This window comes from Muntiacus reevesi, chromosome 10 (genome assembly GCF_963930625.1).
Source record: "Muntiacus reevesi chromosome 10, mMunRee1.1, whole genome shotgun sequence".
Lineage (NCBI taxonomy): Eukaryota > Metazoa > Chordata > Mammalia > Artiodactyla > Cervidae > Muntiacus > Muntiacus reevesi.
Genome location: NC_089258.1, coordinates 78,083,829 through 78,109,856, shown reverse-complemented (window position 1 = coordinate 78,109,856; position 26,028 = coordinate 78,083,829). Strand labels below are relative to the sequence as shown.

At 46.0% G+C, this 26,028-nt stretch overlaps 1 protein-coding gene across 1 annotated transcript; it reads right to left on the bottom strand.

The window, feature by feature from the left end:
* Window positions 1–111: 111 nt before the first annotated feature.
* Window positions 112–24,759, bottom strand: CHRNB3 (cholinergic receptor nicotinic beta 3 subunit). Its single transcript, XM_065947075.1, has 6 exons — window positions 24,708–24,759; window positions 15,646–15,797; window positions 14,414–14,458; window positions 3,885–3,994; window positions 2,760–3,642; window positions 112–246 (listed from the first exon to the last, which is right to left on the bottom strand). The coding sequence occupies exons 1-6, from the start codon at window positions 24,757–24,759 to the stop codon at window positions 112–114; spliced, it is 1,377 nt and encodes a 458-aa protein (XP_065803147.1).
* Between the last annotated feature and the right edge of the window lie 1,269 nt (window positions 24,760–26,028).

The following is a 26,028-nucleotide window of genomic DNA, read 5'->3' as shown; positions in this document are numbered from 1 at the left end:
CCTGACGAGCACGTGCGTGTGCATGCTGTATACACATGGGGGCTGGATGTCAGCTCTAAGGTGTGATTCTGTCTTTAGGGGCGTGTGTTAGATCGCTCTGGAGACCTGCTCCTAATGGTAACTGTGTAGCCACATCTTCAAAGCAGGGGTGAAAATCAGGACCGAGCCGGTGACGGAGGCGATCAGAAAGAGCCACAGGAAGATCCGGTCGAGAACTTGAGCCGCGAACTTCCAGTCTTGCACCACCTGCCGAAGAGAAAGAGACACCTTCCATTCAGGATGCTGCGCGGCTGTTCTGAGTTCAGGCACTTCAGAGGGGTCCTGTTCAGATCACAGCCCTGCAGTTTTCCGAATGCACCTGGTACCTCCCCTGAGAAATCGGCTTCCTGGGACCTCACGGGTGATGCCCAAGAAAACGGCGTGGAGCTCAAGTTCAGGGGAACATCAAGGATGTAAAACAGAAACAACAGAATCACTGATGCAGTTGTAAACGTTACTGACTAAAGCGGAAAAGGCCTGATTTTTACCCGAATAAAAAGCCAGCATCTCCTACTGTGATGCTTCCTGACATGACATGGGAAATATACCACGGATTTATAAATTAAGGATCTGCGTGGTCACTTATTTCAGTGACCTCTTTTCCCCCACTCCACAGCTGGGTAGGGCTCCGGGGGACACTCCTGGCGGAGGTGACAGGAAGTGGTGAGGGACAGAGGAGACCTAGCCCCTCTGCAGGAAGCGGGTTTGGGAGACTGGTCTGCAGCCTGGGAGGGCCAGGCCAGACCAGGACAAGCTGCGGGCCGGGGGAGTCTCAGAGACCAGGCCTGCGATCTTTCAAGGGAAAATGAATGCCCCACTCCTACTGCCTGGGGATTGGTAAAAACAGTGCTGAGCAGGGTGCCCGCTGTTCTAGATGGAACATGAATGCGGATGTAGAACTTGAAAATGTTGTGCATGCAGAGGTTTAGCAATACAACCTTAGGGAAAACCACGAAGAAGATGAAAATGTAAAGTGTCAAATATCATATATTAATGTGTATATATGGAATCTAGAAAGATGATACTGATGAATCTGTTTGCAGGGCAGCAGTGGAGACGCAGACAGAGAGAACAGACTGTGGACACAGTGGGGAAGGAGAGGGTGGGATGAGTTGAGAAAGTAGCATTGGAACGTATACACTACCATATGTATAATTAGACAGCCAGTGAAAATTCACCGTATGATGCAGGAGCTCAAATCTGGAGCTCTGTGACAACGTAGAGGGGTGGGATGGGGTGGGAGGTGGGAGGGAGGTCCAAAAGGGAGGGGACATATGTATACTTGTGGCTGATTCATCTTGATAGACGGCAGAAACCAGCATGATATTGTAAAGCAATTGTCCTCCAATTAAAAATAAACACATTTAATTTTTAAAATGTCAACCTTGAGTGGGGGATTATTAGTGATATGAATCATCTTAAATGCTCCATATTTTCCCAATTTCTTATGCCAATGATGTGTTATTTTTATAATTTTTTAAAAGCTGGTCTTTATTAAAAAAATTTTTAAAATATTTTAGTTTTGATGTGACCCACTATTAAAGTCTTTTTGAATTTGTTACAACATTACTTCAGTATTTATTTATTTATTTGTTTTGGCCACAAGGCATGTGGGATCTTAGTTGTCTGCCCAGGGATCAAACCCATATCCCCTGCTTTGGAAATCTCAACCACTGGATCACCAGGGAAGTCTATAAAAAACTGTTTAAATTTTTGTGTTAGAATTTCTAAAATATGTAAATAAAGAAATAAAAAAATCTTAAGAATAGCTGAAATGCTTGTTCCAGAGCAGCAATTTTTCCCCCAGTGCTTTTAAAATTTTTTTCAGTGGATTTAAAAAACGACAAATTGTAAGAGAGAGGAGGTTCTAGGCAGTGCCCATATAAAATACAGAAGATGTTTGTTGAAAAACCTATTCTTTCTTAAGTTTGTTTATGGCATTAGGCTGTTGGCACTCATTTTCACTGATTTTTAGAGTAAAGTAATGGAACTGTATAAACTGCTTAACTCTTTTTAAGCAGCAGACTCCCGTTTGTGCTGAGTATTTATATGTCAAATAATATTTGTCTTCCTCAGGGGAAGGACCATTTAGAGGAGGAGGGATGGAGAGAAGAGAGATGAGGATTAATGTTTATTGTCTGCACATCACGAGACCATGTGTTATGGGCACATGGCACATATTTTGTACTTGATGTCAGTAATGCCTCCCTTCAAGGGAGAGTTCAGAAAACAAGTTCAGGGCTAAGTAGCTTTTCTCAAGTCACGTGGAACACGGGTAGCATCTGCAAGCAGGACTGTTTTGAGTCAGAAAGCCACATCCTTAAAACTAAATCTGTGAACTAAATACTTGTTGTTACATCATGTCTTTGTATTAATATAAAGCTTCTTTCTGTTTTCTGATTTCCAAATATTCTGAATAGAGCAAGAGACCAGAGACCTGGACAAACAACTTCAATATAGAATTGAATTATTTAAATGGAATCACATCTAATGAGAAGGAGTCTTGCTTAATCTGGAGGTGCTTCTCTTTTGCTCATTCTGTTTTTGTGAAGGTCTCCCTGAAATTCATACTGAAGTCCCTATTCTGTGTCAGGGCTTATGTGAAGCCCTTATATGCATGTCAAGCAGGTAGCTGATAAGGTCACATGTGAAACAGGGACCCCCATCTGTCGCAGACAGACATTAAAAATCTCAATCGGCTCTCCCAACTGTTCCCTCACCTGGCTGATGAAATGCTCCTTCTTCACGTGGCTGGAAATGTATCTGATGGAATCCGCTGCCTTTTCCAGAAAGGCAACCAGCACTTTTTCTCCATCACTCATCTGCTTTTGTTTTTTTCTTTCGAAGACTTGACCTCTCACGGCGGGTTTCCTCTCCTCTTTACCTGGGAAAGCGTAGCGATCCACGTGGTCCTTCATGCAGAGCAACTTAGGAAGGGTTTGCAGAAAGAGCCGCTTGACCCAGGGGGCCATGGGGTGGTAGGTGGCGGAGGATCTGTGGTGGACGTTGATGACAAACACGGTGACGATGATGGACAGGGTGACGAAGACCATGATGAACAGGAGGTACTCCCCGATGAGCGGGATGACCTTGGAGGAAGACGGGATGATCTCCTCAATCACCAGGAGGAAGACCGTCAGGGAAACCAGGACCGAGGTGGATAAGGAGAGCTTCTCGCCCTCGTCGGAAGGCAAGTAGAAGACCAGCACGGTCAGGAAGGACAGCCCCAGGCAGGGGATGATGAGGAAGAGCGTGTAGAACAGGGGCAGGCGGCGCAGCACGAAGGAGTAGCTGATGAACGGGTACCAGTAGGCGCCGTCCCTCCGGCCCCCGGCCGTGCCCTTGGCGTCCAGGATCTCCCACTCTCCGTTGTCGAAGAAGTCCTTCTGGTCCACGTTCTCGTCTGTGAGGACGAGGTCCACCATGGTCCCGTCGTAGGTCCAGGATCCGAACTTCATGGAGCAGTTCTGCCGGTCGAACGGGAAGAAGGTGACGTCCATGGTGCAGGAGCTCTTGTAGCTGGCGGGAGGCGTCCACACCACGGTGCCGTCCGATCTGACCACAGCCTTGGTCATGAGCGAGCCTTCGAACCGGCCGTCCGCACTGTGGGGAGACGGTTCGCTGGACTGTTAGTCTAACACAGATTAGCAGCACCCCCCCTTTTTTTCCCCATCCCTGTCCTATGTGTATTTTATTCCTTTCCTATCCCAGCATCAAACAAGATTTCCAAAAGGAACAAACAGTTCTCTCATCGAGGTTTACCTTTATCTTAATTATTTTGGCACAATTGGGTTTTCCTATTTCCATTCCTCATCGGACTAGCGGATTTTTCTTGTGATACTTACTTTTCAAAGAGAACTATGTCAGGAAGCCAGAGAGATTCTGACGGAACTTTAATCGAATGAATCCCACCGAATTCATCCGGATTCCAGCGTAACTTGTGGTCTGTCCATTCCTGTGTGGAAATGAATATAAATTAATAAAATTATTTCAGAATAATAATAATAATAATATTCTGAAAAATCAGTTCGAGTTTGGAATCTTAGAGTTTATGTTAATTTACGAATCTCATGTTTTATTTTAAAAGAGAAATTCATCTGCTTTAGGCCTATGGCCCTGACTCAGGGCAGCTGAAGATATACCCAAGCCAGCCTGGTGTTTGAAGGTCTAGACTCTCACACCTGTCCAGCCAGGGAATTCCAAAATTGCCATGACTACCTCACAAATGACAGAGGTTCAGCAACAAACTTCACTGATTTGTGACCTATTTGTTTTCAGCCTATTTTCTCTGAAGAAACAAAAGGAAAGCAAAGACAGCTCTAACTCAGTTTATTCTTGGAGAGTTGGTCCATCCAGTGATATTGTTATCTCATGAAAATGGATATAAATGATCTTGAATATCAATCAAGAGTCTTGGACAAAGATCCTCACAATATGTTGATATGAAGTATCCAGTATCTGCTGACTACTGAGGACATTGTAAGTTTTATCCAATGGAAAAATATTTTCCAAGAATTTCCTTTTACATTCTAATCTGTTCTTATTCTGTGAAGCACCAAATTCAGTTTTAAATTATATTGCTAAATGTTGTTAGCTTGCATATTTTTCCTCGTAATAGAATGAAATCATTTAGCATGGTTTACAGGGGCTGAAGGATCCAGATTAACAAAACCATTAATTGATTGGGTTATGAAGGTCAAAAGGATGATGTATGGATGACCCAAATGCAGTAGAAGTGGACTTAAAAAGATTTGGAATCCAGAATCTTATGAAATCTGACCTGAAAGTGAATTATCCCACCATCTGTCATGCGGACAGTTGAGGAATAATGCAGGATAATATTAAATGACATTTCAGAAAGACAGAAGGGTGTGCCCAGTATGAGGCTCCCTGGAGCCCAGTGATGCCAACTTTGTCATTAAAAAATCAGGAGTCAGCAGATGGATGATTCACTAGATGGTACAGTATTGAAATATGCATGATGCCTGGAAAAGGATGGAATGATACACTCCAGATGAGACACCGTCTCTCTTAGACAATATTTGTGAGGCTTGACCCTTGAACACCAAATTTAAAAAGATAGGGACTTTAGAAAGCTACACTCTAAAGGATTAAGAAAAACTGCATGACTACTTATGGAAAACCATGCATATGAAGACTGACAGTTTAAGAGCTCAAACTAATAAAGCATTTGCCATGCTTACTTGGTACTCACAAGCTTCTCTCTTCCTTCCTCCTCCTCCTGCCCACTTTGAAAAGCAAATACGATTTCCTTCCTATGAATAAATTTGTCTCCTGCTGAGGAGACTTGGCAACCCACTCCAGTATTTTTGCCTGGAGAATTCCATAGACAGAGGAGCCTGGAGGGCTGCAGTCCATGGGGTCTCAAAGGGTCGGACACAACAGTGGCTAACGCAAGGAGACTTCTACCATCAGCAGCAAGTCTGAATCTCAGAAACGTTGAAGGGAACCCAGAGCAGCATTTGTGGTTTGTTTTCACTTTTACATTTAAAGCATTTACATATAATAAAATTCACTCTTCTGTGTCCAGTTCTAGAATCAAATAGCTGGATAATCATGATCACCATCAAGATACCAGAACAGCTTCACTGCCCCCAATTTTCTCAGGCTGCGCTTTGTAATCAACCCTCCCACCTCCCCCATCCCTGGCAACCACCGCTCTGCTTTCTGATCCTATAATGTTGCCTTTCCACAATGCCAGAGAATGGAATCACAGTCGATGGCCTTTCCATCCTGACTTCTTTTACCTATTGAAATACCTTTTTGGATTCTAGGTAGGTTGTTCATTTTTTATTAGTGAGACGTATTCCACTGTGGGGATATACCACAATTTTTTTTTATCCATTCACCAGGTAAAATATCTGGATTCATTCCAATTCTTAGTGATTATAAATAAAGTGACTATAAAAATTTTGTAGGTTTGGGGGTGAAAAGCATTTTCTTTTCTCTTGGGTAAATACCTAGGAGTGGATGGCAGGGTCATAGGGTGAGTGTATGTTTAACTTTATATGACACCGAGTGGCTGGATCATTTTCTGTTCCCACTAGCAATGCATGAGCATTCCAGCTGTCTGGCATCATCTCCAGTCCTGGGTACAATCACACTGAAATGTTTATAATAGCTGTAAAGTGAGTATCTCATTATGGCTTTTGCTATACATTTTCCTAATGACTAAATGACATTGAGCTTTTCCTCATGTGCTTATCTGTCATCCATACATTTTCTTTGGTGAAGTGGTTGTTAAGTCCTCTGCATATTCTTTAATCGGGTTGTTTGTTTTCTAATGACTGAGGTTTTAGTTCTTTATATATATGAAAAGTATATTTTTACATATAAAATAGACTTCAAGCAGGGAACAGCAGTGGAAATAGTGACAGATTTTATTTTCTTGGGCTCCAAAATCACTGTGGATGGTGATTGCAGCCACAAAATTAAAAGACACTTGCTCCTTGGAAAGAAAGCTATGACAAACCTAGATAGCATATTAAAAAGCAGAGACATCACTTTGCTGACGAAGATCCATACAGTCAAAGCTATGGTTTTTCCAGTAGTCATGTATGGATGTGAGAGACGGACCATAAAGAAGATTGAGCGCCAAAAAATTGATGCTTTCGAATTGTGGTGCTGGAGAAGATTCCTGAGAGTCCCTTGGACAGCAAAGAGATCAAACCAGTCAAACCTTAAGGAAATCAATGCTGAATATTCATTGGAAGGGCTGAAGATGAAGCTGAGGTTCCAGTGCTTTGGGCACCTGATGTCAAGAGCCAACTCACTGGAAAAGACCCTGAGGCTGGGAAAGATTGAAAGCAAAAGGAGAAGGGGGTGACAGAGGATGAGATGGTTGGATGGCATCACCGACTCAATGGACATGAGTTTGAGTAAACTCCTGGAGTTGGTGAAGGACAGGGAAGCCTGGCGTGCTGCAGTCCATGGGGTCACAAGGAGTCGGACACGACTGAGCGACCAAACAGCGACAGCAAAGGGAGCAAGCTGCAGGCGATGAGCCTTGGGGACAGACACGTGTTTGGGCAGACTGACTGGATCTGGTCTCTTACACTCTGGCTCCGTCTTTAATATCAGTGTAAGTGAGCACAGAGTCAGTGAGTCCAAACCCACAGTGTCTCCGCTTGGAACCTCAAGATCTCCAAATCAGTCTCCTGCTTCTGGAATTCAGTCTCTCTTCGATAGGAACTGGTCACCTTCATTGAAGCCAAGGAAGAAGGTGGGGAGCTCAGATTCCGGGGGAAAAGTCTCCACAAACACAGCAGCCGTGCAGCCTGTGCTCAGGGAAATGGGCCAAGCCCCAGGGGAGAGACGGTTCTGTTGGAAAGATCTGTCTTGCCCATCGCACCTCCAGCAGAAGGATGGACAGCTGTGGCCCGAGGGAGTCCAGAGGCCGAGCTTCAGGAAGCTTGATATTTGGGGGAAATTAATCCATCCCACAAATATGCGAGGCTTATACCAGCTCTGAGCAGGGACACCTTGTCCTCCTAGCCCAGGGCTGCCTCAGACCAGAACCCGTGATAGAACTTTCAGTCCTCTTTCTGCACCCCAGACAGACTCACACTCCTTTCTGTGGGAACTCCTGGTGGGGAGTGTGTGTGTCAATCGTTCAGTTGTGTTGACTCTTTGCGACCCCATGGCCTGGGGCCCCGCCAGGCTCCTCTGTCCATGGGATTTTCCAGGCAAGACTGCTGGAGTGGGTTGCCATTCCCTTCTCCAGGGATCCCACCCCAGGGATCAAACTCAGGTCTCCTGCACTGCAGGGAGACTCTTTACCTACTGAGCCACCAGGGGAGATTCTAGAACCCATGAACTAACAGGCAGACCATCACCCTGTGCTCACTGCCACGAAGGGGGCGGTTTGGGTGAAAAGATGGGGGACAGTGAGTGGACAGGGAAGGAGGTTCTGATTGGATGACACCGTAGCTGGGACAGAGGGCAGGAAGGGGCAGTGGGCACCATGGAGGAGGGAGCAGGCCTACTGAGGATGCTGTTCCAGGACGAAGAGCAGATGTGAGTGGATGGATGAATGAGGGGCACGTCTGAGTCCTCGAGGAGGATATAAAATCAGCTCCAGTGGATTCAGGCTGTGTTCTTGACCAGTAAAGAACGGGGGGCAGGTGGGACTCGTGGTCAGTGGGACTCTCTTAGGGGTACCCAAGAGAGAGAGAGAGAGAGAATGCATTGAACATCGAATTAGAGTTCCACCCCTGGACCATCCTTCACTGGCTGTGCTCCTTTGCAGGACTGGAAGACATTCCTTACAACCTCAGTGTCCTTCTGAGGTCAGACCTGGGGAATTAGAGATGCTGTCCCTGCCAACGTGCCCATCAAAGGGGCTCACTGAATTTCCAACAGGACGTGGTCCACCACGATGCCGGCTGAGCCCCACACCACAGCATCATTGCTCGTGCAAAAGTCAGCTGAATCAGGATGAGGATTCAGAGCCCACATCCTCTGTCCTGCTCTCTAAGGGGCTGTGAGGCTTTCTGGTCACTTCCCTTCTCTCTCTGAAGCCCTGGGGTTGGAGATTAACCTCCTGTCTCTGCCTTTCTACAGCAGGAGATTAGACACAGTATCCAGCGTTCACACAGCATGTCTCTGCCAAGACTCTCAAAGCTCTGTACAAACAGCTCCACTTTGCAGCAGTCCCGGGCTTGAGAGCTTGTTATTATTGTAGGAATAGGGGAGCACAGGGGAGGTCAGGGCCAAATACCAAAGTTAATCTCGGACTGAGGGAAAAAAACAGAAAAATACTCCCAGTCTAGCTTTCTTAATTCCAAAAAGTGCAACTTCAAATCCATATCATATATATTCGCTTAAAATTTTCTTTTCTTACATATATTACCTGAAATATCATTCATAAATGTCAAGCTGCAGAACAATCCAGAACCAAATTTCATTTAAACCTAAATCATAAGACTTAAAAAAAACTGTCATGGCTTTTAAAAATAATAAATGAAGTCTTCTAATGATTCTTAATAATTAGAAAAAATATTATTATAAAATTAATAATTATTAATCCCAAGACCAAAAGATAGTAAGAAACAAATATTCCTTGCTGGTGCAAACTCTGGTTGATCAGCAACCTCTGGGACACCCCTGGGATTTTCAGTTACCTCAAAGTCAGGTGTGAAATTCTTAAAACTAAATTAATGTCAGAAATTCCCTGGAGAGCCAGTGGTTAGGACTTAGCACTTTCACTGCCATGGACCCTGTTTAATCCCTATTTGGGGAATGAAGATCCCTTATGCCATGTGATATGGAAAAAAAAAAATCTAATTAATGAAATTATTGTTGATTCATTTTAATCTTAAAGACGGCAACATGGCATATTATATGTCTCATATTCCCATTGGGGCTTCCCTCGTAGCTCAGTTGGTAAAGAATCTGCCTGCAATGCAGGAGACCCAGAGTTGATCCCTGGGTTGGGAAGATCCCCTGGAGAAGGGCATGGCAACTCACTCCAGTATTCTTGCCTGGAGAATCCCCATGGACAGAGGAGCCTGGCGGGCTACAGTCCATGTGGTCGCAAGTGTCGGACATGACTTAGCAACTAAACTACCACCATATTCCCATTATATTGGAGTTGTCAAGGCCAAGAAATGGAATTTGTCATTAAAAGATGAGAAAGTCTATGAAGAGGGCACCAGAAAATGACATTTATTGAGTTCCCACTACCTGCCAGACCTCAGAGGATTCACATGCACACACATGATGCCGTTTAACCACCCAGAGACACTGCCACTGGCTGTTGCCTTATTCACAGATGAAGAGACCGAGGGTCAGAGAGGAAGTGACCTGCCAAGTTTATACAGCAAGACTCGGGATCGCTGACTCACTCGATCCTTTCTCCGGGTCCACATAAATCAGAAGACCATATGGCAGGGCCTCCTCTGCTAAGGCCAGAGTGAGGCCATGGAAAAGGAAGGAGATAAGATGGTGACAGAGGTTTAAGGTAAATCCCTAGACGTATAGGTGTTCATGCAGGTTGTGGAAGATACCTAGGCTTTGGGGAGATGGCCCAGACCTTACAGCAAGGCCAGCCTTTCCTTAGGTTTGTTTTTAAAAAGAAAAAGCCAGTTTCTTGGTTTTCTCCTCCAAAACCAGCTGCAGGGATCCATGCAATGAGGCTTCCATGTTTCTGAACTTACTGTGATCTAAAACAGGGATTCAGGGACTTCCCTGGGGGTGCAGTAGCTAAGACTTTGTGCTGTCAATGCAGGGGGCCCAGGTTCAATCTCTGGACAGGGAACTAGATCCCACATGCCACAGCCAAGACCCGGCATAAGCCAAAGAAATAGGAGAAGGGGACGACAGAGGATGAGATGGTTGGATGGCATCATCGACTCAACGGACATGAGTTTGGGTGGGCTCCAGGAGTTGGTATTGTTCAGGGAGGCCTGGCGTGCTGCAGCTCATGGGGTCGCAAAGAGTCAGACACGGCTGAGTGACTGAACTGAACTGAACTAATGAAATACACAGGAATCAGCTGTTGGAGAAACCACGTTGGTGCAAGGTGCTGTCCTTGTAAGATTCAGGGAGCGTTGTGTCCCCGGGTTGCTGGGGGTCTGGGACAGCAGCCCACATTCAGCAACAGTAACACCTGGCCGCTCAGAACCTTCTGGCTCATGGTCTTTGCCCCCAGAGTTGAGGCCCAGTGCCCTATATGGCCCTGGCACATAGTAGGTATTCAGGAAGCGCTAGCTGAGTGAGTACACTTGACATCTGTTGTCAGAGTGATTATTCACAGGGTAACATCCAGGCAAAGGGCCAACCGTCCGGTCAGTGAGGAGGGGTTGGTTTTGTCTTCCATCCCCTTCAGGTGCTTGCGATGCGGTTTTCCTACCCTTGACAAAGGCGAAGTGGAATCTGAGTGGCTGGGGCAGTGAAGACCTTTTCACAGAGTTGTAGTGAGTCGGTGTTAAGAATCTATTTCTGACTTGTAGGGTTTAGATTACTCTCTGGAAGTATGAAGACAAAGTTTGCAAGATAAAAATCAATAGCACAAAAATAGCTCTCCATAGAGGACTTTCTCAGGATGTCACTAAATTTGTGCCTGTAAAGGTCTGCGGTTGGGAGGATAGAAGAGAAATGTCTAAATATACAAGATGAAGATGAAGGAAATAGAAGATAGAGCAGAGGAAGCGGGTTAAAAAACAAAACCAAACACCAGTCATCTCACTTGGGTATGCTGCAGGAAACCTGCTTCAGAATAGAAACCAAGCAGGCAGAATTTTATTCTCTCCGTGGAAATGAACGAAGGAGCATTTTTCAGTGTCTAAGAGGGCAACGAGAAAAGAGAGGTTTGGTCATTTTTGTCTTTATTTTTACTGAAGTAGACAGAGGTGATTGGAAAGAGCTTCTTAGAGCTTTGCTCTGGTGTGAGAGCTTTGGGAAGTCATGTTTTTGGGAAACCTATTCAGGTGGGTCACAATTTCTCCACCTTTATGGATCATGGAACCTCTACTGATCCTGCGAACCACACCAAAATGTCTCCTCCGCTTGGAAGACTTTCATGATTTGTCCCCCATTTCATTATCATTATTGTAATAACTCAGTATCTTATGTATATACTTTACTTATGGTGTCTATCATATTATTACAGAGGTTATTTTTACACAACTAACACCAGGTCCTCTCCTTGAAGGCAGGGTTGTGTTTTATGCTCTGTACATCCTGAATCTAGCAAATTGCCTGGTCCTTAGTAGGTGCTCAATAAACCCTGTGGAATCAATGGAGTGACTCCCAGCCTCATTCTCTCTTAAATGCCTTTTTAGAACAGCTTCATGAGAGGTCCCAGAGGTTAAGGAAGGTTAACAGATGCTCAATAAATCTTAACATTGTCATCGGCTGCTCTGAAACTGAGATCTGTGTAAAACACTAGTGCTAGTTTTTTTAAATGTCAGTTTTATCTTCTTTTTGAGTCTATTTCCTTTAGTCCTTTCCTTTACTCTTTTACACTTAGAAAAACAAAAAAGAAAGTATAAACATTGTGGTGGAGCTCCAATGCCTCCTCTTCCATGCAGCCCTCCCTGCTTGCCACCAGGCCAGAGATTCTCCTATCTTTTTTGCTCCCACACTGTTTGTACCATAACATAGCCCTTGTAGGCTAATACCTATTGTGACATTCCCACTCCAAACCCAATTTGTGTGAGTGGGTTCATAGCTTCATCGTGTTCTCAGTGGTTTCTCCTACTTTGGATATTCCTCTAATTTAGAAATAGGGCTGGATGTTTTGTGCGAGGCTAGATGTGCAGACAGACTCCAGCTGGGGAAAGCTGGTTCTAGCCAGATGAAGCAGACTCTTCTGTCTCTGGTAACAGGCGTAATGATACCCACTTTGCTAATTTAGAGAGGTTCAGAAATGTAAATGGATAAGAGCTATGACAACCCATTGCAAATTAATGCAATGAAACCATGTTACTCCTGTTACTTCTATGACATGGGAACCCGAGTTCCCAGCAGGCTTTTCTAAATGTCAGCTAGCCACTCGCCCCTTCCCCCTGTAGGTTTCTCTCGCTCTCTTTGGGGATTTTTAGGTGTCGGTTCTGTCTTGACCTGGAGGTGCACACCAGACCGTGATTCCAGGGGCCTCGCTTTGCTGGAGGTCATTTCCAAAGAACAGCTGAAGCCCAAGGAAGACGGTTTCTTCCCTTCATGTCCAATCTTGTTCTCTTCGCCTGAAATGACTTGTTTCCAAAATCTCAGGCAAGTGAGAAGCCCCTATACCTCAAAGGCCAAGCGTCCCCGACCTCTGTGTTATGCGTAAGACTGTAACCTCAAGCGGCAGCTGGAGGAGGTGTGTGTGGAGGAGTGAGAGTGTTTTATTTTTGCCAACGTCCTAAGCTTATTTACACTTCAACAGAAAAAAATTTTTCTTCTTTTTGTGAAAATGCAAATACTGGACTTCTTACTGACTTTGATGAACTCAAAATACCTTCAAATTCCACAGCCTCTAAAGTGCAAAAGTGGGACAAGTCCCAAGGAATATATATTGAAAAATACATTTATTCATTTTATTTTTAAAAATTATTATTATTACATAAAAAAAAAATATATATGGCCATGCCAGGCAGCGTGTGATTAGTTACCTGGCCAAGGATTGAATGCATGACCCCTGCCTGCCTCAGAAGCTTGGAGTCTTAACCACTGGGCGGCCAGGGAAGTCCCTATTTATTTAAATTGTATTTTTATACTTACATCCCCAGCTTATTATTTTCTCCTGAACATTTTTATTTACAAGTAAAATAATATGCAGATCCATTTCATAATATGCTAACATATCTACCAAGTAAAGAATCAGAGAACTAGAAACTAGCAAAATTTATACTTATTACCCAAATCTGACCAAAAGCTTTGAGTGGATGAAATCTGATGACCCCAGATGAGGTCCAGAAAATCTCCTTAGAGTGTTTTATCCTTTTATTTGTCTTTTATTGTTCCTTATAAACCATTAGCAGAGAGACCTGAATGAGTGTGCACTAAACTGGAACAGATAGCTAACTCATTTCAACATAAACAAGTGAAGAATGCTATGTACATATGTTAAAATTAAATGAGATAGCTAACATATCTAGATTTTAAATCTCTGGGAGAGTAGGTAACATCTGGACTTTTGGCAAAAAAATTTTTTAAAAGTAACTGCTAACAAAACCAAAAAGTAAGCAGTTAAGTCAACCTTTTCATTTCCTGTCAAAGAAGTACCAGTATTTTCTCCTTTACGTGACATAGTTATCACTTGAAGGGTAACTGTTTCCTGGCAACTCCGAAAGAGCAGGAGACAGGCTGGGGTCAGGCCGAGCGCTGAGCATCATTCCCTTGCTTTTGTGGATTCAGCGTCTTGACCTGGGCTTTACCTCCTTCTGAAGTTGATAGTGGGGGGGGGGGGGCCTCTGCCATCCCGTTTTCTCTTTCTAGAGAACAGCATTAGGGGAGGGGCAACATCCTAGGGAGGACCAGGGGGAGGAAGGGGAATTACTGTCCCTGATTTTCTTATCCGGTTGTCTTAGCTTCAGTGGGGTAAGCTGCACTCTGGAACTCGCCCCCCTTTTCTCCAAGTAGCCCAGGGACCGGTGCCTGGGACTCAGAGTCAGGGTCACCTGCCCACCCACCCGCTCAGAGATCCCCCTCCAGGAGCAAGAAGATAGCGCCTACGAGCTTCCAGACTGACCTCTGACTTGCATGGAAGACAATGTTAAAAAGAAGAAACCCTTCCCCCAGCACTCCCAAACGTCTCCCTGAAGAACTCAATGCACTCTTTAAAATAATTATTTTCCCACGGGAACCTTTCCCTGGAAAAGAGCGGTGACAGTTAGACAGGAGGTGCAGTCTTTGGACTGACAGTTACCTGCTTGAGCCACACATTTGTTGTCATCAGCTGATTCTTTTCATCCTAAGGAAAGGAAAATTAAATTCAAATCAAGTGAAACTGTGTATTGGATTTTTTTCTTTTTTTTTTTTTTGGTCACAGAGACTTCTTGAAATCTTACCTTTGAGCAGTCCAAAATTGGAAGGATTCTCAACTTAAGAACAGTTAAATGGCATTGAGTGAGTGTTAGTCACTCAGTTATGTCCGACTCTTTGCAACCCCTGGACTGTAGCCTGCCAGGCTCCTCTGTCCATGGGATAGCCCAGCCAAGGATACTGGAGTGGGTTCCCATTCCCTTCTCCAGGGAATCTTACCACCCAGGGATTGAACCCGGGTCTCCTGCATTACAAGGCAGATTCTTTACCGTCTAAGCCACCAGGGAAGCCCGATGGCATTGGGACCCTACAATATTAGGCTTATTTTGTTTAAAATGAAATAATAATGAGAGCAAGTAGCAATTCCTTGTAGTGATATTTGTATAAATTGCATAACCAAAGGCACAGTAAGGGTGTGAAGCAGAATGAAATACTAGCTAAATGGGAGGTGGGCCTTGTATGATTTTATAGAAGGAATCTTGGGCTTTGAGTCAGTTGAGGGGGAGTGATGATGAGTGGATACGGCTAATGGGGGAAGATTGTTTTTGGACTCTGGGGACCGCAGTAGCATGATTTTGCAGAATTTGGGTTATCAGAGTTCGCGGATTTCCCCAGGAAGCTCATGGCAGAAGTGTGAATCCAATAGGAATATTAAGGTACGGGGGTGTGTCAGAGAAAGGTCTGGGGTCCCCAGGGGGTCCAGGAGGGAATGGGGTCACCCAGGGACTGTCTCCAGGGCTGTCACCGCGGCTCTCTCTGCTCCGACCCCTGCACGCCCTGGCTTGGCCCAGAGGACACCGAGGCAGCCCCGAGCTCAGCCCCGTCTGCTCTTCACCTTGGCAGCTCCAGTAAACCCATCAGAGAGATGCCCTCCTAACCGCGGCCCACCTCCTTTCAGCAAGAAGTCCCCCCTTCCCCTACAAGAGTGTTGCCATGAAAATAACATTCTCTCCTCGGGTCATTTCACTGGCTTCTCAGGGCAGGTTTTCTCTCACGCTGAGTTATTTTTAAGACTGAAATGGCAGACAGGAGGAAAGAAAACAAAATCAAATCTTAGCCTCGACAACGGGTGAAGGAATGCATGTTCTTTTCAACTGAGGGCCGGGGATTACTCACCACATCCACCAGCTGAGAGATTTTCAATCCAAAGTAGACTTTTATGGTGTCGTTGGAGTGTAAGACGGGGCGAACCCATTTCTGGTAACCTTGGAATAAGTGTCTGAGCAGCGCATCTTCTTCTTCGGCTATGGACCTGAATCCCGCAGCGGCTGGACAAACAGGAGGGGACCCAAATTAACCGGGGAGGCGGGACAGCTGACCCCAGATCCCCCAGCTGGACCGTCCTGTGTTTCTAGACAGCCTGATTCAGTAAGGCAGGACTAAGGCTACTGGTCTTCTCGATCTACATTCTCCTATTCCACCTCAGCTTCCTCCCCAACCACACATAAATACTCTCCTTCTGTTTCCTTAATGTGATCCCTGTCTGAGACCGTGGATGTTCACCAACCATCCTGTGGTCATCCTTCTGTGATGGACGTTAAGTTGAATCAATATGCTGTACTTCCTAAATTTACACAAGGCTATGTGTTGATTACATCTCAATAAAACTGGAAGAAAAAAATAAATAAAAGTAGGCTCTATACTCTTCCCTGGGGGAGGGCACGGCAACCCACTCCAGTATTCTTGCCTGGAGAATCCCCATGGACAGAGGAGCCTGGTGGGCTGCACTCCATGGGGTCGCAAAGAGTCAGGCAGGACTGAAGCGACTTAGCATGCATGCAGACTCTGTACTTCATCCAGAGCTTTACTTTCTCACAGGACTTTCCCATCATGAGGTCATCACCTTGACCCCCAAAGGACCACCCACAGCGCCCCCCTTGTCCTCCACCGCTGTCTCTGCCTGCATGCACTGCCCACCGCTGCGCCTGGCCTGGACCCTCCACGTCCCTTTCACAATCTGTCTATATTTGTCTTTGTCTGTCCTGCCCTCGGGGTCCACGAGGGCAGGCACACTCCACGTTGTTTGATGATGTTCACCCAGCACGTGGCGCAGTGCTCGGTCACACCAGGAGCTCACCGTGTATCTACTTAGTGAATGAGCCAAGGGAGGGCGTGGCCAGGGCCGTTTCCCATGCCTCCAGCCTGTGGCCACAGAACACCCGCCACGTGGCCTGTCTGCTCTGTCCCTTCCTCCTGCGCAAGACTTCCCTTACAACAGCCAGCTTCTGACAACTCTTCTCTGCCCCTACATGTTTGGAAGCCCTAATTTCAAGCTTTAACTCTCAAACTGAAGAAGTGGTTTAGGAATGTGGTCTCGAGGTCAGTTTTGTTTCTTTTCAGGGCTGTGCTATCCGATTCCAAACCAAGAAGATCTTCATTGTTTTATACATATTTTTTAATTAAAAAAAAATTAAAAATTAGTTAATTATGACTGCACCAGCATGTGCAGATCTTAGTCCCCTGACCTGGAATCAAACCTGTGCCCCCTGCATTGGAAGCTCAGAGTCTTAACCACTGAACCACCAGGGAAGTCCCTCCTTGTTGTTTTAACTATGCCCCCCTTCCTCTGTCCAGAATGCTCTTCAGTCCTACAGTGACTCATTCCACACCCTCTGCTTTCCCACTGAAAACCTTCTCTTCCCACTGACGGATGCACATATGATGGGTGAGGTCACATGCAAGACACAGCCCCACATTTGACCAATGAAAACCGTGAAATTCTTTGTGGGAAGAAAAGCAAAGTCGTACTCATTCCCCACAGATGCGTGGGACCTCCACTTCACTGAGGAGTGATGATTCTCAGCGTAGTTGGTAACCCCCTCCCGGCGTTAGCAGGGTGTGGACAATGGGACTGATGCTCTGGATGGCACGCCCTTTCTCTTCTGTGCCAGAAAGCTGATGGAGATGCATCTGAGTGGTAGAGGGGGGACCTTACATTTGCGCTTACTAACTCAAATGGTTGGGCTTTCCTGATGGCTCAGTGGTAAAAAAAAAAATCCACCTGCAATGCAGGAGACATGGGTTTGATCCCTGGGTCAGGAAAGATCCCCTGGAGAAGGAAATGGCAATCTGCTGCAGTACTCTGGCCTGGGAAATCCCAAGGACATAGGAGCCTGTTGGGCTGAAGCCCATGGGTTTGCAAAGAGTCAGACTCAGCTGAGCACACCCACAGACACTCAAAGGGCTAACCAGTCTTAAACTTGGATACTTCAACTATTCTTAGCCAGCACGACTGCACTGAGGAACGGGTCAGTGGGCAGCGGCCAGGACAGTCCTCCATACAGGCCCTAAAACCTTCCTGGAAATGTGGGCAGGGGAAGGAATAAAGAATCGAAATTTCCTGAAGCCTTCTGAGAGAGGAGGCTGCCCTTCACGAATTCCCTACCGGACATCCGGGCTTAGCTTTCTTCCAAATAGCGGGCAGCTCCGATGGCTCCCAGCTCCTCTGCGGGCACCGCCCTGACCTCAGACCCCATCGCCTCCCCCGTGGATCTAGGTGCTGCCTGCTAATTGCCGCGCTCACCCCTTCACGGTCCATTTTCCGCTCAGCAGCTTGGTCATCACCTAAAAGCCGGGCAGGATTGTGTCAGCTTCCTGCTCAAACCCTCCCCGTGGTTTCCCAGCAAACCTGGGGAAAAGCAGCCAGTTCTTAGCGTGGCCTCCCAGGCCCTACAGGGCGCCGACCCGCGCCCACCTGGGCCTCGCCCCTCATCCCCAGGGCCTCGGACACAGCACACACACCGCACACACTACACACACATGGCACATACACACTGCACACGCACTGCACAGCACACACACCACACACACACACACACCACACACACACACACACTGCACACCATACACACCCCACACACACACACACCGCACACACACGCCACACACCATACACACCCCACACACACTCACACACTGCACACACTACACTCACACCACACACCACACACACCACACACACTACACTCACACACCAGACACACACCAGACACACACTATACTCACATCACACACCATACACAGCACACACACATACCACACACACACCAGGCACCACGCCCACCACACACACTACACACAGCACACGCACACCACACACACCACACACAACACACATGGAACACCCACCACACACACAACACGCACCACTCACGCATACCGTCTGGGCTTCTTCGCTGGAATGGTCTTACACCATCACGATTTTGGACGTGTGAGAAGTCTCCTAAGAAGAGCAGAGACTGGGTCTCGGAACTTCCTTCCTGGCAGGATGACCTCACTGTCGGCTTGCAGGCAGTGGGAGTTGCGTGCTGGGAAGGGTCTCCTAAGCCCGTGACCTGACCTTCCCCAGCCCCTGCGGCCCCCAAGCCCACCCCGTCTGAGAGGACGGATGCACCCTGCTCTTCCCAGCTCCCAGAGGGAAGCGAGCAGATGTGCTCTCAGGACGGTGTGGGTTCTGACCCTGCGACCCACGTCAGAAGGTGAGCTGCCCTCTGAGTTGAGGAGGAAAGGGTGTAGCTCTGTCCTGGCTCTTACGGGCTGGATGTTTGTCCCATCAATTCCATATGTTGGAGCCTGAAATCCCAGTGTGATTGCATTTGGAAACATGCGTGCTCGCTAAGTCACTTCAGCCACACTTCACTCTTTGCGACCCCATGGACTATAGTCCACCAGGCTCCTCTGTCCATGGGATTCTCCAGGCAAGAATCCTGGAGGGGGTTGCCATTCCCTTCTCCAGGGCATCTTCCCAACCCAGGGATCAAACCCACATCTCCTGCAGCTACTGTGTTGACAGGTAGATTCTTTACCGCTGAGCCACCAGGGAAGGCAGCATTTGGAGATAGGACCTAAAAAGAGGTAATTAAGGTTAAATTTGGTTATAGGGGTGGGGCCCTAATCCGACAGGGTTGGGGTCCTCATAAGAAGAAGAGGAGACCCCTGGACGCCCCTCCGGGTAACACAGAGGGAAGGTCATGTGAGGACACACCCAGAGGCAGCTGTTTACAAGCCAGGAGGGAGCTCTCACCAGACACCAAGCTTGCTGGCACCTTGCTCATGGATTTCTAGTTTCCAGGACTGTGAGAAAAGAAATTTGTTTCAAGCAACCCAGTCTGTGGTATTTTGTTATGGTGGCCTGAGCTGACTAGTACAAAAGGGCCTTGACCAAAACAGACCTTACCAATAAAGAGAAGATAAAGGCCAAAGGTTGGATGCTTTCTGCCTAGTATCTTCCCCAAATAGAAACTGAAGTCACTGATGTTATTGAAGCAGATGTAGAGGACAGGCCTCGAAAGGTTTCTGGTTTGTTCTTGTAAAATGGGATGTTATGAGGAAGGGCAAGGACTTCCAAGTTGATTCTTCGAGGCTAGGGCCTCAATAAACATGAGATGATTCTAGGGAATGAGCAAACGAATGAATAAATGCACAGAAGGTTATAATTTTCTTGAGGGGTGGGGGCACGGGACCAGCTCGTGGCTCCAGAAGTTGTAGAACCACAGATGTTCTCAGGATTTCCAGGACAAGTGGTCTCAAGAAATAAATGGATTCCTTCTAATATTCAATACAAATGGACTTATCTGTGAAACAGAGACAGACTCACAGACATGGAGAAGAGCTTGGTGGTTGCCAAGGGAGGGAAGGGCTGGGAGGGTGGGGTTCGCAGATGCCAACTGTGATGTATGAGATGGATAGGGACTTCCCTGGTGGGCCAGTGGTTAAGAATCTGCCTTCCAACGCAGGGGACGTGGGTTTGATCCCTGGTCAGGGAACTTAAGATTCCACATGCTTCAGGGCAACTAAAGCTTCGCACAGCAACTGCTGAGCCCTCCTGCTCTGGAGTCCATGCACCACAACCGAGAGAAGCCTGCGTGCCACAGCTAGGGGACCTCACACGGCCCAGTGAAAAATCCCGCATGCAGCAGAGAAGGTCCCCTGGGCCCCGACTAAGACCTGATGCAGCCAAGTTAATTAATCAGTTAATTTTACAAAAGGATGGATAAACAACAGGGTCCCACTGCATAGCACAGGGACCTATATTCAATATCCTATGATAAACCATAATGGAGAAGAATATGAAAAAGAATATATGCATGTATAATTGAATCACTTTGTTATATAGCAGACATTAGCACAACACTGTAAATCAACTGTACTTCCATAAAACTTCAAAAACAAATTAAAAAAAGAAAGAAAGAGATGCCTGAGCAGTTGTGTGTAAACCCAATTTTTGCAAACAGACTTATTTTTCAAACTCATTAGATAAGATCACTCTTCTAAGACACATCTCAATGATCCACTGACAAGTCAGAAAACTGCTCTTGGAAGATGAGTGAGCCTCCTCCCCGCTCTGCTGTGGGGGTTTCATTCCCCAAAGTCAGCTTCCTGGGGAGAGTGATGGGAGAGCATTTCAGCATCAATTAAAGAGGAGAGAAAGATAAATGATAAAGACATGAAGACCATAGAGCTGGAAAGGACTTTCAAGACACGTAAGCCCCTCGCTTCACAGATGAAGAACCAGGAGAGCTGGGAGGGGTCACCCAGAGAATGAGGGGCGCTGTGGTCTCCTGACTCCCAAGTTGCCATCTTTTCCATCAGCTCATGAAGTTCTTCAAGGACTGGGGAGGCAAAGACTGTTCCCGCCAGCATGTCTCCCTGCCACATAAAATCTGCTCCAGCAGTTCACGTCTATGAATGCACATTCAATGTTACTGCTGTTTTTGTTGCTGTGGGGCTAGCAACAGTATTTTCCAAACTGTTGTTTCAAGTGGTGTATCTTTGGGGAGCATGGTGTTCTTTGGGGAGCGCTGGCTGTGATGAGCTTAGGGCTCGCTCCATGCCAGAGGGTGGAATCGAGACAGATTTAGATCGGGTGCCCACAACCAGCTTGAGACAAATTTTTCTTTGGAACCTACGACTTGAGGCTCTGTTCTCTTTATTCCTCAGGACTATTTCCTCTCCTTTCTTTGGAGGCTCAGACTCTGCGCCCTGCTCAATCCCACATCAATAATCACTTTTATAAAAATTTTGGCAAACTCTCTCACACTGAAATATGAATAATTGATAAAACTTAGTAGATGATAAAAAGACAACAAAGTAGTGAATATAACTTAAAAGAAGCAGACTCGCAGGTAAAGAGAGCAAGCCAGTGGTTACCAGCGCGGACAGGGGAGGATGATATGAGGCAGGGGATAAAGATGAACAAGCTATTAGGTATGAAGTAAGCTACGAGGACATATGTACAGAACAGGGAATAGAGCCAATCCTTTAGAGCAACTACAATCGAAGTGTGGCTTTCCCGGCGGCTCAGTGGTAAAGAATCCGCCTGCATGTGCAGGAGATGTGGATTTTTATCCCTAGATCGGGAAGATCCCCTGGAGAAGGAAATGGCAACCCACTCCAGTATTCTTGCCTGGGAAATCCCAGGGATATGACTACAGTCCACGGGGTCGCAGAGAGTCAGACACGACTTTGCAACTGAACACCACCACAAAGGGAGTATCACCTTTAAAAACCATGAATCAGGGCTTCCCTGGGGCTTGGTGGTGAAGGCTCCACCTGCCGAGGTAGGAGAGATGGGTTCGAGCCCCGATCCAGGAAGATCCCACATGCCTCTAAGCCCGTGCGCTACAACTGCTGAGCCTGTGCTCTGGACCCTCAAGAGGAGCCGCCGCAGTGAGGGGCCCGACCCCCACATCGAGGAGGGGGCCCTGCTCGCTGCGACTAGAGAAGAGCCCAGCAATGAAGGTCCAGCACGGCCAAAAATAAACAGAATGATTACAAAATTGAGAGTCACCACATTGTACACCTGTAACATGTAGTATAAATGAACCCCACTTCAAACTTCATAGGTGAAACTTCCCATGATTATTTATGATTTTACTGAAAATGCCACGCCTTCTTATTCTCAGCTAGGAAAGAAAACAGATAATTGAAGAATTTCAAATCTCAGCAAGTATTGTTGTTTACTTTGTTTAACACCTTTTGGAATATTTTGGTTTTGCCTTTCATTCATTATCACTATCTCATCCAAAAAAAAAAAATCTTACCACAAATAGTCTCTTCTGCCAACATGTATAGCTAGCCCTCAGGATGGACTCAAATAATAAATATTTAATGACTTTTGGCTCGCATGAGAGCTTCTCAGAACAACTGTTTTACTCCTCCATGCATCCCACATATTGGAACAATTCCTAGGATGTGGTAGACCTTCAATAAATATTTTTTTTAATGAATAACACACATCATCTTTTGTTAAGAAGGATGGGAAGAGGAATAAGATACTGTCCCTATTTCTGGAGTAGTAGACAAAAGCGTGGCCATAGACAGCAATCCTTCCACCAAGACCAGATAAACAGAAATGAGGGCTTGTCCCTTGTCATTTGAAAAAGGTAGCTTTGTGTAAGAAAAGGAAACTCATCGTTTTCTTTATGATGAGTAGAGAAGTTAAAGAACTTAAGGAAAGGCGGCACAGACCTAAAAATACAAACAGACTCTCCAGTGGATCTAGAAACGCTCACAAGCTCCAGAGTTACCGCAGGCGACTAGGTGAACTTGTTACAGATCCGTGACAGGTGCACACAGCTAGGCACACATTTCTAGACTCCAGCAGCACACACACAAAAGCCGGGGGCCAGGCTCTCGTCCGATTCCAGTCTTATGCAACTGTCACTGCATGCAGAGAAGCAGGCATGGGTGAACCCGCTGAGGGTGACCCGGAGGGGTTATGCTAACCAGCCCTGCTGACCCGGGAGATGGTTTCTCCACCGAAAGAATGTTAGGAATCAATTCCTGCATAGGAAATAGGATGCTCTAGTAATTAAGGCAGAAAGACACCAGACGTGAATTGCATAGAAGCTGATTATGTGTATGATTAATTGCACACTAAAACACACAGAAGTTTATTATTATTTTTATGATTGGCAAGGTGCACTGCAAGTTTAGGACAAGTAGAGGCAAACTATACTGGCAAACTATACACAAAAATGAGGTCTTACTGTGCAGCACAGGGAACTATATCCAGTCTCTTGGGATTAAAAATAATGGGGGAAAAACACTTTTAAAAATGTATATATTTGTATAACTGGGTCCCTTTGCTATACAGCAGAGACTGACCAACACGGTGAATCAACCACACTTCCATAAAAAAAGACTTTGAAGAAATCAGATTTAGTGATATTTCAAACTGGATTCAACGCTCTCTGCACTTAGAGATGACTCTGTGTGTTTTTGAGCCCCAGGTTTGAGCACAGGCCACGTTTTTGAAGATATAATAATGTTCGGGTGTGTGTGTGAGTCACAGAATTTTAAATCCAAGTGTTATTTAAGGACTTGGTCTAGTCGATCTCAGTGCCTCTGATTCTCCATCTGAAAATGACAATACTTACACGTGGCCAAAACACTAGTGACAAATAAATACAAACTGCTACAGGAACTACACTGCTTTCTCACCATCTGTCTCCTGGCTCTGTATGGAATCTGGTGTCAGGGGAAGAGCTTGCTGTTCCTAAGTGCAGGAAAAGTGAAATGATTTCCACGCCCAGAAAGCTGGCAGGTGATGTTGACCACGTTCCCCTAAACTTCCCAGTTATTTTCTCCCACTTTCCTTTCACGCCCTCTGTCTCCTTTATTTGTCCTCATTCTCTATTAAAAATGCCTTTATTTTCCGGTGGATGATAGTCACAGAAGACTCACACCACTTCATGGACATTTGCTTAACTGTGATATAAAAAAACATACTAAATACACCTACATGCACAAATTTATAAAAGTATTTGTATATCTGCACGATATTTTGGACAATGAAGCGTCTATGCACAGCTATAGTGATTGTTAATAATACGACACTAAAATGTTGATATAATCAATCCCTATGCCAAATACTTTAACAATTCTCTGAGTACCATTCAGTGCACTTGATAACATTTCCCCTGCTTTCGTATCTTCCTACCAAGCTCACAATGACTCCAAAGGAATAAGAGAGTCAATGGCAAAAGTACAAACATTACAGAATTCATATGATTTCTTTAGCAATATACAGACTTCATGGAATTACTCATCGGAGCTACATTTTTAAAGGTTATCTCAAAGATTAACCTAAAAATACCTACACATCACATTATTTAATCCTGATGTTATCAGCACCAGCAATGATCAAGTTTTCATTTGCTTCGACCTGAGCTTACCTGAGTGGGTGACCCCAAGGGCGCTGAGCACCAGGATAAAGTCTGCTAGCATTACGATGCCGGCTTGAGAGAGATAATGCCTTCCTCCTCTTTAACAGCAGGATCTTTCCATCAGAAAGGGGGGTTTTGAAGAGAAAACGCAGAGCTTCAAAGTCCAGAGTGGAACCCAGAGGATGCGGACACCTTGAGAGGGTAAACCGGGCTCAAAGCGGCTCGGATCAGCCTGAGGTCTCTGAAAGCACACCTCACTGATTCCCAGCCAGCTGTCAGATCGTGTAAGTCTGAGAACTATCTCTGGGTCCTAACTCCTGACTTATTAATTCACTCTCCTGCTAAGAGACGCAGGGCAATGGAGAGGGGTGAAGGGTGAAGCCGGACAACTCCAAGGGCTGTGTGCTGTTTTGCTCACGGTTGGAGATCTGTGTAAAAGAGAAAAAACATGATCAAAAACACGCAACACGAAAGCCAGGGCAAGTTTCTCCTCCAGCGTTCCCCATCATCTTTCTTTTGGACTTGCAGCTTAAGAACAGTGAATATGAGTCAAAAGCTACAGATCTCAGGTATAAAAACAAGCCCTGGGGACGTTTGTACATGGAGACGGTAGTTAATAACGCTGCTGTGCCCAGTCACTCAGTCATGTCTGACTCTTTGTGACCCTACGGACTGCAGCCCGCCAGGCTCTTCCGTCCATGGGATTCTCCAAGCAAGAGTACTGGAGTGGGTTGCCACGCCCTTCCCCCAGGGGATCTTCCTGACCCAGGGATCGAACCTGCATCTCCTGCAGCTCTTGCATCATAAGTGAATTCTTTGCCTCTGAGCCACCGGGGAAGGCCATAGTTAATAATTCTGTACTGCATATTTGAAAGTTGCTAAGAGAGTAGATCTTAAGAGTTCTCATCACGAGAAAAAAACTTTTTTGTAACCATGTGTACTTATGGGTGCTAACTAGACATTGTGGTGGTCATTTCACGATGTATACAAATATCCAATCTTTATGTGGTGACCCTGAAACTAACACATGTCTATTGCCCCTCAGTTTTTAAAAATTTAATTCTATTTATTTATTTATATTTGGCCGCACTGGATCCTCACTGCTGCTCCCCGGCTTTCTCTAGTTGCAGCGAGCTGGGTCTAAGCTGCAGCTGTGTTGCACGGACTTCTCATTACGGGGGCTTCTCTCGTTGCAAAGCTGAGGCTCTAGGGTGCGCAGGCTCAGTTGTTGCGGCTCATGGACTTAGTTGCCTCGAAGCACGTGGGATCTTCCCAGACCAGGGATCAAACCTGTGTCCCTTGTGTTGCAAGGCAGATTCTTAACTACTGG

What these genes read in the sequence shown, in the direction of transcription:
- CHRNB3 (XM_065947075.1), bottom strand. Translation starts at nt 24,759, where the DNA reads ATGCTAGCAGACTTTATCCTGGTGCTCAGCGCCCTTGGGGTCACCCAC. An exon ending in CCTTGGGGTCACCCACTCAG is followed by an intron (nt 15,798 to 24,707) that starts GTAAGCTCAGGT and finishes CTGTTTGTCCAG; the next exon opens with CCGCTGCGGGATTCAGGTCC. An exon ending in AGGAGCATTTCATCAGCCAG is followed by an intron (nt 247 to 2,759) that starts GTGAGGGAACAG and finishes TCTCTTCGGCAG; the next exon opens with GTGGTGCAAGACTGGAAGTT.